This window comes from Aquarana catesbeiana, linkage group LG05 (genome assembly GCF_042186555.1).
Source record: "Aquarana catesbeiana isolate 2022-GZ linkage group LG05, ASM4218655v1, whole genome shotgun sequence".
NCBI lineage: Eukaryota > Metazoa > Chordata > Amphibia > Anura > Ranidae > Aquarana > Aquarana catesbeiana.
In genome coordinates this window covers 166,869,391-166,882,624 of record NC_133328.1, presented here as the reverse complement: position 1 = coordinate 166,882,624, position 13,234 = coordinate 166,869,391, and the positions used below count along the sequence as shown (strand labels likewise).

General features: G+C 41.8%; 1 protein-coding gene across 4 annotated transcripts in view; it reads left to right on the top strand.

The window, feature by feature from the left end:
• Nucleotides 1–13,234, top strand: part of NOD1 (nucleotide binding oligomerization domain containing 1) — a 150,866-nt gene that overhangs the window by 86,099 nt on the left and 51,533 nt on the right. For all 4 annotated transcript variants that reach the window (XM_073630325.1, XM_073630326.1, XM_073630327.1 and 1 more), the window contains one exon: nt 8,631–8,714. In XM_073630325.1, the coding sequence (XP_073486426.1) occupies nt 8,631–8,714 (84 nt within the window). The remainder of the gene's footprint in view (nt 1–8,630; nt 8,715–13,234) is intronic.

Sequence of the window (13,234 nt, the reverse complement as noted above, 5' to 3'; positions counted from 1 at the left end):
CATGCCTGTCAAAGCAAAAAGGAATGAACAGCACTTTTTGAGTGCTGCCCCATGACCCCTAATATGTAAAGGTATGTATCAGTGTACAGAGGGTTAATTCAGAGTTACCGTGTGGTCTTATCCCTTAGGCACATACATTGTGTATAATAAATATATATATATATATATATATATATATATATATATATTGGATTTGGGCACAGACATATCTTTATTTCTGTTGCATAGTACAGAGTCTGTTGCATAGTGCAGAGCACTCCTCAAACTGTATCTGTCTGCTCCATATCAGCAGTATATGTCCATTAAAGTATGCTATGAGCAATTAAGCATTGGGATTTTGCACAGTAGAGTAGGGATGGGTTAGAAAGGGGTCACTTAGATGCATTCAACCATCTTAAACATGTATTGCAATATATGCAAACCAAAAATCCTTCTTTCTTTTTTTTGTTTGTTGGATTTCAAGTGAGTGATTTTAAAGGGTAACATTTTTTTTCTTAAAATAATAAAGAAGTTATTACCTGCTCTGTGCAATGGTTTTGCATAAAGCAGCCCTGAGCCTCCTCCTCTGGGTCCCCCACTGACGTTGTCAGCTCCTCCTTCCTTCTGAGTGCCCCTATAGCCAGCCACTTCCTGTGGGGACACTCATCTGAGTCTTGTAAGTAAGTATCACTGCTCTCGGGCACAGCGCTGAATCAAGATTGGATTCGGGTAAGTATTTGGGTTGGCCTGATCATGGAAGTTTTTTTACCTCAATGCAGAAAATGCATTAAAGGGGTTGTAAAGTCAAAAGGTTTTTTACCTTAATGCATTTCTTGCATTAAGGTAAAAAATGTTTAGGTGTCAGCATCGCCCCCTCAGCCCCCATTTACTTACCTGAGACCTCATTTGATCCAGAGCTGTGCATATTGGCAGATCTGCCGGGTCTTGCTGGCTTTGCGGGGGCACCGGGTACTGTCAATCAAAGCAAGTGACGAGGGAGCGGGGGGTAGGGCCTTAGTCCCGCTGTCTGTGTCAATGGACGCAGTGGCTTCCCATGGGGGCACTGGCCAGAGAGGAGGGGCTAGGAGCGCCGGCGGGGGACCCCGAAAAGAGGAGGTTCCCGCCCGCTCGGTGCAATTCCATTGCACAGAGTAGGTAAGTATAGACATGTTTGCTATTTTTTTTTAATCACCTTTTACAACCCCTTTAAAGAGCTTGTTAACCCCCAAAAAATGGATCCTGTTCCCTTAAAAGCATGTTATAGAGCACAGTGCTTGTGCTGTGTCATTTGGCCACCTGTAATACCTGGCTGATCCTGCCTGGCTATAACCTCCCCCCTGTACGCTGACTCCGATATATCAGACCTACTGAGCCCTGACACGGTTGTCAGCATACGTGCCTGCGTCAGCCTTCTCTTCTGTGTCTCCTCTTTCCTCCTCCCCCTCCCCTCCCTGTCTGCTCGTACCAGTGCCCACTTTGTAGAAGTGGGTTAACAACCACTTTAAGGTAAAAAAACATTTAGCTTTTACAACCACTTTAAGATACAACCATAACATATCACTGCGCAGCTACTGGAAATGTCAGTGCCGTCACAACAAATACATGCAGTGGTAGATATTCTTCAGAGCCACGGTCATCAAATATTAGACATGTGCACTGCCAAAAAATGTGTTCGTTTTCGTTTCATTTGTTTGTTTGTTGTTTAGTTTTTCAGGTCATTCAATATGATCGAAATTTGTTAATTTGAAAATATTCGTAAATTTGGAAAAATTTGAATTGGTTATGTTCCATTCTTTTAGATGCGGTATTCATTATTTCAATAATTCGGAAAAATTTGAAAATCCAAAATAAGAAAGCTAATTTGAAAATCCAAAATAATAACCAACTATTAAATTATAGGTATTGGAATTTCCTATTAAATTTGGCTGTTAGTGAACGTAACAAATACAAATTTATCCGAAGTTATGAATTATCCGAAATAACGAATGCCACATCTAAACGAATAGAACATAACAAATTAATAATAATCAATAAAATTGAAAAGTTTTTATTATTATTTATTGTTTTTAATATGTTATGTTCTATTCCTTTAGATGGGGCATTCAATATTTTGGATAATTCGTAACATCTGATAAATTCATATTCGTTACGTTCACTAACAGCCAAATTTGAAAGGAAATTCCAATACCTATAATTTAATAGTTAGTAATAGTTATTATTATTAGTTAGTTATTATTTCGGATTTTCTTTGTTATTTTTGGATTTTTGTTCTTTTGAATTTTTGGATTTTCAAATTTTCGGATTTTCTAATATTCAAATTTGCGGTAGAATTAGTAAAACGGTTTTCGTTAATTCGAATATTTCCAAATTAACAATGTTGTCGATTTTCGTCGAAAAACAAATTGGGAACAAAACAAATTGCACATGTTTATAAAATATAGCTACTCTATCTACATAAACTAGGAGGTATAAAGTACCACTGCTGCTATCAAGGCTCTCAAATACATAGAAATTTCTTTTGTTTATCCTCCAGGAGATTAGACAAAAAAGCTACTTAACCATTATATTATCAACCACTTGTTTGAGCTGCTATTTCCTTTTTTTAGCCAAAGTTAATTCCACACCAAGGAAAATATGATAGGTTGGTTGATTTAGTAGTTTAGTCAATGCTTTAATGGAGTCATGCAGGAGAACCTGCCAAAAGTCCTTTGGATTGTCACCTGTGAAATAGTTATCTAAGCAGACAAAAGACCTATGTCCAAAAAGCCACTGCCAATGGGCAGGTCCACCAAATGAAGCTGCATAACAACCATGAAAACAACTGTCAGAATAACCAGAATGAGATATTCAAGAGGGAACCATATACCATCACCTTATATGCCACCTCAGTAGTAGGGGTCATTCACACGGGCACAGAGCCCTATACAGCATGAAGAGCCATTTGTTTATCCTTTTGTACTTGTACGTAGGCGCTTGTAGGTATCCTATATAAGTGAATGGATACACGTCGGTTGTATAGTACTTGCACACAACCATACATTAATACAAAAGATTAAAAAAATGTCTCTTTATGCTGTACGAGGCTCTGCGTCTGTGTGCATTAGCCCCTATTTAAATGAATGAACACTTTTGTCAAGTTATCTCAGATATCAGTATTATTCTGGGGGTGGGGATTTCTTATTTTCCTTTAAGTATGACCAGAAGATAATGGTAGAGTGTGTCAAATGATGGTGGGGTCAATTCATTAAGAGTTAAATAACCGCCAAAAAAATGCGATAAAATAATGCTTGTGGTAAATCAGTTTTGAAAGTGCAATTCACTAATAATTTTGCATTAAATACCGAATGTGATGTTTGTTCAATTTAGTGGTAATTAAATGTGGTGCATTAAATAAAAGTGGTACATTAAATAATGCAGTAATTTATCGCATTGAGCTGGTTGCTAAGGAGCAGGCCGGGAAGCTGGCCGCTGCATCCTTAACCGATTACTCCTCAGCTGTCAAGAATTCAAGGACTGTAGCAGGTAAAGCTGGCCATAGATGGATGGAATTTTAAACGGAAATTCATAGGAAAAATCTTAGGAAAATTTGTACAAATACTCTCTGAACATTTTGGATATTGTTCGAAAGATTTCACTTCCTTCTAATATTTGATTTTGGAATGCATAGGCTTCAAAATTTCTTGTTACTACCATAGAAAATAAATGTTGATTTGACCCACTAATGATTCGATAATGTAACAAACTTTCTTAACATTCTTTAAATATGTAAGCGTGTATAGCTGTGTACATAAGGTTAATTCAGAATTTTTTGCGTTATCATGTGGTCACATCCCATTAGCACCTGATGTTTTATAGTATGTGAGCTATTTGGATTTGAGCACAGATCTTTAAATGCAGATATAAGGGGCCTACAGATCGCAAGCATCTATCATAATACTGCTCTTTTTGCAGACGATGTCTTACATAACCTCCCTGCATTTTTCTTTTTTCTTCTCTTTATTAGCAGTTCTTTCGAGATGTTTCCTTTTGGGTCTTCACGTGAATTATCCAACGCTCTAAACTTTAAACTTCCTCAACATCCCAATAGTTCCTGCAGACATATTTTTCCTTCCAGTCGACCCCAACTCTCGCCTATCTGGTTTCCTCTCCCACAGCAGCTTACTATTCTCGATATAAACCCAATATACCTCCCCTCATTAAACAGCTTAAAAATGTACTTGCATCCTGGGGCCATACTCACATTTCATGGTTTGGTCATGTGCATAGAATCAAAATGTCATACCTACCCAGACTATGTTTTCTGTCCTAAGTCATACCTATTTTAATAGGTATGTCATACCTATCCCGACTATGTTTTCTGTCCCAGGTCATACCCCACATCCTATGCTTTCTGAAATCAGATCTTGAAATTTGTCTGGAGCTCTATCAAACCCAGGGTTAACAGAAATACTCTTTATAAAAATAAACCAAACAGTGTACTGGGAGCACCGAACAACCCATATATTGTTTTCTAAAGCAGCTCAGATTGCACCGATAACCAAGCTACATTCTAAATCGGACACACTATTATGAACCTTTCTGGATGTTAGTTTTCTATTCAATATCCTTTCCTCCCTTATCTGTATCCTCTTTCCTGTGTTTCAACCCCCCCAACCAGATCCTGAGACATACCCTGACATTCTGGGATTCAAATATTGTGCATGCCGAATTTTCCTCATCTACCTGCCACCTTCCCCTCTTTATCTCCACAACTTCCCCTGCTCTCTCTGGGATTTTACAGCCCTCGCTTATTTTTATGATGAAGCTCACATAGGGTCCTCGGCTTGCAACAACTTAAAGATTCATATAAAATCCCAAAAAATAAACTCATTTGCTATTTACTATTTACCCTTGACAATCCGCTCAATGTCTTTAGGGTCTACATTCAATCAATCCCTTTGAATTTTCATTGCATTGAGTACAACCAGTTCAGATGCCATGGCCTGCATGGAGACAGATGTATTCCTCATATGCTTTAGATCACTTTGCCTGATTTAATGATAATGCAACCATGAGTATAACCTTTACAACATTGTGGGGTTAATTTACTAAAACTGGAGAGTGCAAAATCCGATGCAGCTGTGCATGGTAGCCAATCAGTTTCTACCTTCAGCTTGTTCAATTTGATTTTTACAAAAAACAAAGTTGATTGGTTTCTATTCAGAGCTGCACCAAGATATTGCACTCTCCAGTTTTAGTAAATCAACCCCTGTGTTCTTTATATGAACCTTTCGAAATGAACAGAAATCACTCTGTTGGATACTATTTATCCTACTTAACTGGTCTGAAAGTTATATGATTTCTGTTATTATGTTCCCCTGTTGAGTTCTGTGTAGTGTGGAATAAACAAATACTTGTGGCATAATTCTTCAAAAGAGCAGCACCTTAAAGAGGGAGTCCACCTAAAAAAAAATTATTAAAAGCCAGCAGCTACAAATACTGCAGCTGCTGACTTTTAATAAATGGACACTTACCTGTTGTGGAGTCCAGAGATGTCGGCAGCCGAAGCCGATCAATCGCTCGGCTCTCGGCTGCTGCCGCCGCCATTCTCTGTGAGGGAATCAGGAAGTGAAGCATTGCGGCTTCACTTCCCGGTTCCCTACTGCTCATGCATGAGTCGCGCTGCGTGTCCTAAGTGGTCCCCACTATCTCCTGGGACCTGTGTGTTTCCCAGGAGACAGCAGGGGGTGCGGGAAGGGACGTGACTCCCGCAAGAGTCTATTCCAGGAAGTGTAGTAGACAGGTATCTGCACCCCCCTCCCCCCCTGAAAGGTGCCTATTGTGGCACCGGAGGGGGGGAGGAATCAGATGAGCGGAAGTTCCACTTTTGGGTGGAACTCCGCTTTAATTACGAATATAAACCCACAGCAGTGTGCAGTAATTGCAGCATGGGCATCTCCAAGCTATACAAGTCAACAAGTCAACCCACCAGAAATGATGTATCTAGTTTAGATTTCTGTTAGTTATTGTCTTTAGATAAGAAAGAGTATTGCAGAAGCATTAGAGAAAAGAATTATATAGACATTTTATTATATAAAGAATACATTAAAGTGGTTGTAAAGGCTATTTTTATTTTTAAATAAAAAGAAGTTCTACTTACCTGCTCTGTGTAGTGGTATTGCACAGAGCAGCCGCAAGCCTCCTCTTTTGGAGTCCCACACCGGCGCTGTTCGCTCCTCCTTCTCAGATGGTGCCCCCTCAGCAAGCCAAGGGGGCTCTTGTACTCTCTCCCCACGGGATTTGACTGACAGCAGCAGGAGCCAATGGCTCCCGTTGCTCTCAGAGTTTCAGGAAGAGAGGAGAAAAATGGGAAAGAGTCCCCCGAGCGGGGTTTTTAGGCAGCTAACTATAGATATGAGCAAAGCATTAGGTAAAATATTGGAATTCTTTATTGAAAAGTAATGGATAGGTATAACAGCATATAGATATAAATTGAGAGCTCAAGTTGGGAAATACCCATACCAAATAAAGATAATAGCAAACATATAGGTTATACACAGCATATGATAAGGCTTTTGTACAACAAACCTGACGCCTTTTCGACCCATGAATTTTGGGGTCTCTTCAGAGGATGCGTTTGCTAAGGAAAAAAGAAAAATTTGTAATAGTATACCCAGCTTATTTGAAAAAGTTATAGCGTAGGCAAGTTTGTTTAGCAACATGTTTAGTAACATTTTGCACATAATTACCACTGAGTTTGGATGTACCCCTCGATCAGAGCCTCCCCATATAGCAGCTAGACCATCCAGTGTGCCCGCATACAGCAGCACCCGGAAGAGGGGGGAACAGGAATCCACTTGATGTGGCTTGCAAGGAGTCACACATGTAATTGGCCCCCACCACCACGCCACGGGGGAGGTGGGGCTGGAACCTTCGAAAATTATCAGAGCATTAGCTCATGAATAAACCCATGTTGCTTAATGGGTAGATTTGTCTGTTGGGCGGTCAGGAGGTGTTGCAAAAAGCTATTACAGCTTTTAAGCTGTATATTACAGCAATATTTTACCTAATGCTTTGCTCATATCTATAGTTAGCTGCCTAAAAACCCCGCTCGGGGGACTCTTTCCCATTTTTCTTGTCCATATTGGGGTGAGCAGCATTGATATCTCTCCCAAATGTGTCTTCCCTTTTTGCAGGAAGAGAGGAGAGCCTTTTTGCAGGTAAGTGCTTCAGAGAGTAGTGAACAAGTATTGTAAAATTTTCTTTATCTTAATGCAGAAAATGGATTACGATAAAAAAAAAAAAAAAAAAAAACCTTAGAACTACCTTAAGCCAACAAATAGTGAGAAGGAGGGAAATTATCCTGTATCAGGTAATTGCCTCATTCACATTCTATGTATACACCACACTCACTAAGCCTTATACTGATATACATTTTGCCTGATTTACTACAGGAGTTGAGAATCTTTACTAAATAAATTGTAGCTTTGTTCATTTGGAATACTCAGTTATCTGAAGATAAAATAAATGAACAGGAATCTGCTTTTTACGTGACTTGATAATTGAAGTGAGTCTTCACTCTGCACGTTGTTAGTGTTTATGATCAATGTACACTATATTGTCAAAAGTATTGGGATGCCTGCCTTTACACGCAAACTTTAATGGAATCCCAGTCTTAGTCCATAGGGTTCAATATTGAGTTGGCCCACGCTTTGCAGCTATAACAGCTTCAACTCTTCTGGGAAGGCTGTCCACAAGGTTTAGGAGTGTGCCATTGGGAATGTTTGACCATTCTTTCAGAAGTGTGTTTGTGAGGTCAGGCACTGATGTGGACGAGAGGGCCTGGCTCGCAGTCTCTGCTCAAATTCAACCCAAAGGTGTTCTATCAGGTTGAGGTCAGGACTCTGTGCAGACCAGTTAAGTTATTCCACCCCAAACGTGCTCATCCATGTCTATATGGACCTTGCTTTGTACACTGGTCCAAATCATTTGGTGGAGGGGGGATTATGGTGTGTTTTTTTTTCAGGGGTTGGGTTTGGCTCCTTAGTTCCAGTGAAGGGAACTCTTAAGGCATCCAGTATACCAAGACATTTTGTACAATTTCATGCTCCCAACTTTGTGGGAACAGTTTGGGGATGGCCCCTTCCTGTTCCAACATGACTGCGCACCAGTGCACAAAGCAAGGTCCATAACGACATGGATGAGCGAGTTTGGGGTGGAGGAACTTGACTGGCCTGCACAGAGTACTGGCCTCAACCCGATAGAACACCTTTGGGATGAATCAGAGCGGAGACTGCGAGTCAGGCCTTCTTGTCCAACATCAGTGCCTGACCACACAAATGCGCTTTTGGAAGAATGGTCAAACATTTCCATAGACGCACTCCTAAACCTTGTGGACTGCCTTCCCATAAGAGTTGAAGTTGTTATAACTGCAAAGGGTGGGCCAACCCATGGACTAAGGCTGGGATGCCATTAAAGTTCATCTGCATGTAAAGGCAGACGTCCCAATACTTTTGACAATATAGTGTATGTGCATGCAGAAGAGTCTAATTGGCTGACACTCACTCCTCTTTCCACGTCAGGTTTTTCTGTACAGGGGATTACTAGAGGAAACTTGTGAAAATGGACCACAAAAATATTTGCGTGCTGAATAATTTCTTCTTCTCTTGTAGTTTGTACAAAAATCTCATCACTGATTTGGGAGCTAGGCATGTGGCACGAATCATGGAAGAATGCCCCAGTCTGAAACATATCAAGTGAGTACACAATAAATTCAAAAATCCATTGTGGATCAGTGAAGTGTCTCAGTCCTCAAAATTTTCACTTTCAATATTTACTATGTTGGTGTCTTTTTCTTCTCTTTGGGCTGTTTGACCATCTTGTGTATTCCTGTGTAAAATTAGTCTCTTTATGACCAGGTGGACTTGACAGCGATGTGCTTACAGGGTCTTTTGAGAAGCATTTCTGTGTTCAAGAGGACCTTAATAATGAGAGAGGTCAGAGGAGAATCACCAGGCTTGTTTCAGCAGACAGAAAGTCCACCACTGCTCAAATAAGCACACACAAATACCTATCTAGTACAGGATACTTTCAAATTCAACTGAATTCTGCATATCATTTATTCAAAAGGTGTGGCAAACCTTTAGGGATTTTGTTCCATGTTTACTAGTTTTTCCAGATATGCCAGCCACATTATTATGCTATAACCCTCCCACTGAACCTCATGTCAAATGATTCACACTGAATGTCGAATTCTCATCTTACCATATGCAATTGATACTAATGTTAACCAATGATATCTACAGCTGCTGTAGCCCTTCGAGGACTGGCATGCACTGTATTAAGATGCACCCTTCTGCACACAAGTCTAATTTCAACAGATTTTGAGGTCCTGTAAATGGGAACGCCTGACTATTTTGACCTCTCAGTACTAGGATGTTAAGCTGGCCATAGATGGTTCGAATTTCTATAGGCAAGCTGATTCTACCCAAGTTGATCCATCGATTGACTTGGGGACAACCAGCATGTCGAATTTTTACATAGCCGCTAGCAATAATCACTGTGTTCTCCTGGAAGGGGCGGCACGGGAGAAACATTCTATTAGCATCTATCATTTTAGCTGAGAGCAATCATCTGGAATCTTCTTTTATTAATGGTTTACTCTACATTACCCATCTTGGATGTATGTGCTGTGCACCATCCCATAAAATGTGGCTTTCTTTATCGTACATCATGGGACACAGGAGTCTTAAGTAATTACTTAATGGGTTATAGACCACTTTCAGGTGATGGACACTGGCATACCCAATCCAGGAAGTTCACTCCCTATATAACCCCTCCTCCTTCCAGGAGCACATCAGTTTTTTCGCAGTGTCTAAGGTGTTGGTCACGAGTAGAGATGTGCTCTGAGGAGCTCCAGGAGGGATCCATGCTGGACTTAAATAGCATCCATAGACCAGATCCATCCAAAGTGCCACTGAGGCCTAACTGGATGGTACCTGGGGCCTCGTATACGAAGCACAAGGTTTTTGCCTGTAATGCCTCTCTTTGTAGGGCTGGACCCCGGAGTTGGAACCCCGATATCTAGGGACCCGGTCCTTGAAGGTTTGCTAAACACAGCCTGCCGTGATGGGTAAAGGTTGGATTGTCTGTTAATTCAGCAAATCCTGCGGCAGGGATAAGGTAAGGGAAGAAACTTAGGAACTAAAGAGTCCACCTATGTATTCTTCTATTAGGGAAAAATTGTTGTCATGCCTTAATTCTCCACTAGAGGGAGTCTATGCACATACCTTACTCTATCTCCCCCGAAGGGACTGAGAGTTAGGGGGACATCAGTGCTGTACCCCTTTAAATTACCCCCCCTCCCCCCGCAGGGGGGTGCGGAGGTATCCGCTGTTCTGCTACTGCTAAATGTTTTTTACTGTTGATGCTGTTCGTTGACCTGCTGATACAGGAAGGACACTTCTTTTCCCAGCACTAGGCTGAACTTTATAGTGGCTTTATTTGTCATGACTGTATTCAGCGATTAAGTGCAATTGTATAGTGCCTCTGTTTTTGTGCTTAGGACTATGCCTACCAAAAAAGACACCACAAAGACCAAAAAAGTACTAAAGGTTTCACCCCCAGGTGCTAGGATCTCGAGTCGCATTTCCACGCTGTCACCCTCGCCTGAATTACCAGTTATGGCAAGCCAAGGTGAGCCATTGAAACAAATTGATGGTGCAACTGCTTCTCACATCTCAGCCCCTGTATACGTGACTGAGGATGTCCTTTCCTCCACCCTGCAGGGTCTGGAAGCAAGATTAGTGGCTTTAATCGCATCCTCCATTCAAATGGATAGGTAGCATGCTAGATCCCCCTCCCCCACTTCAGAACCTTTGCAAGGGGAACAGTGGGCACAGGATGAGATGTTACCCTCAATCGATCAGGAGGAAAAACAAACCGATGATTCCTCTGTGGAGGTAACAACAGTAGATGAACCTTTTTCAACTTCACAATCTGAGAAATTGCTGATACAAACTCTGCCACAGAGATGGTTCGTTCCACTTTCATGCTGTCCCTAACAGAGTCTCCTGAAATCTTGATTTCTTCCTTGGGTTCCTTAAAACCTTCTCAGCCTTTGCATGTGTTTCCTGTCCATGCATTACTAGAACAGCTTGTTTTTACTGAATGGGATAACCCTGATAAGCATTTTCTCCCTCCTAAGAGATTTTCAGTTCTCTATCCCATGGAGGAGAAATTCACCAAGAGATGGAAAGTACCAACAGTTGACGCTGCGATTTCCAGTGTGAATAAAAGCCTAACTTGTCCTGTAGACCATGCACAAATGCTTGAGGATCCAACAGATGAGAAGTTGGAATCCCTGTTAAAATCTACTTTTTCCTTGGCAGCTGCCGTTACTCAGCCTGCAGTCGCTGCAATAGGTGTCTGTCAATCCCTAAAGGACCAATTTAGACAGGCCCTTAAAGAGGTTCCTGCGCAACAAGCCCGGGAATTGGCTGAACTACCAAAAGCATTATGCTTTGCCATAGATGCCATTAAAGATTCTATTCACCAGACGTCTCGCCTTACGCTTATGCTTGTACATATGCGTAGAATCCTGTGGTTAAAAAATTGGTCAGCTGAAGCACCTCCTAACTGGATTTCCTTTTCATGGGGAATGACTATTTGAAGAAGATTTGGACAAATATATCCAAACAATTTCTAGTGGAAAAAGTACTCTTTTGCCAGTCAAAAGAAAGTCTAAACGCCCTTCATTTAAACTGGCTCTTTCCCCTGCACCAGGGGCTTCTGCCTCTAGGCAGTGGCGACGGCCTCTGCCATCAGACTCTAGAGGAAAACCTCAGGGTCAGACCCAGGCTCAAAAGAAGTCCTGGAGTCAGAAACCTGCAAAGCAGAATCCTAAAGCCTCATCATGAAGAGGCAACCCCCCTCACCAAGGTGGGGGGAAGACTTCTGCAGTTTTCAGAAGTCTGGCAAGAGGAAATTCAGGACAGATGGGTCATCTCCACGGTAACACTGGGATACAAGCTGGAATTTCGGGACTTTCCACCGTCTCGTTTCCTCAGGTCAAGCGTTCCCAAAGATCCAGAGAAAAGACAATCTCTGTTTCAGGCACTAGACCGATTAATATCTCAAGGGGTGACCATACAGATCCCCACAGAAGAGCAAGGTGTGGGATTTTATTCAAATCTTTTTATGGTACCAAAACCAAATGGAGATGTCAGACCCATTCTAGATCTAAAAAATCGAAATCAGTTCCTGAAGATCCGCTCCTTTTGCATGGAAACGATCAGGTCAGTAGTTTCTATCCTTCTAGGAGGAGAACTTCTGGCACCAATCAACATCAGGGATGCATATCTGCATGTTGCTATGTTTCCCGCTCACTAAAAGTTTCTGCGGTTCGAGTTAGAACAGCAGCATTTCCAGTTTGCAGCCTTGCCCTTCAGGCTAGCCACAGCACCCCGGGTGTTCACAAAAGTGCTGGCCCCACCTCTAGCCAGGTTAAGGACACAGGGCATAACAGTTGTAGCGTACCTAGTTGATCTATTGCCAGTCGGTGGCTCATTTGGAGCAAAGCATACACATTACAACCAGTTACCTGGAAAGTTTAGGTTGGATTCTCAACCTAGAGAAATCTTCCTTAATACTGCTAAAAAGACTGGAGTACTTGGATCTGATCATAGACACAGCCCAGGAAAAGGTGTTCTTGCCTCTTGCAAAGATCAACTCAATAAGAGAGCTGGTGCAGATGGTCAGGTCAAAAGGCGATCCCTCCATTCACCTTTGCATGAGGTTACTAGGAACCCTGGTGGCTTCATTCGAAGCAGTTCCCTATGCCCAGTTCCATTCAAGACTGTTGCAAAACAGTATCCTGTCTGCTTGGAACAAAACGATTCAAGCTTTAGACTTGCTAATGCGGCTGTCCCCGAGGGTGTCACAAAGCCTCAGTTGGTTACTAACTCAGAATCTGCTGAAAGGAAAATCCTTCAGACCAGTTATCTGGAAAGTGGTAACGACAGATGCCAGCCTTTCAGGCTGGGGAGCAGTACTAGAAAAGACAACTGTCCAAGGACAGTGGTCAAGAGCCGAAAGAACCTTGCCCATCAATATCCTAGAGATTCGGGCAGTGTGTCTGGCTCTAAAGGCCTGGACTTTCAGGTTACAGGATTGTACTGTCAGGATCCAATCCAACAATGCCACAGCTGTGGCCTATATCAATCACCAATCACCAAGGGGGCACCAAGAGTCTCTCAGCGCAGAGAGAGGTGAACCA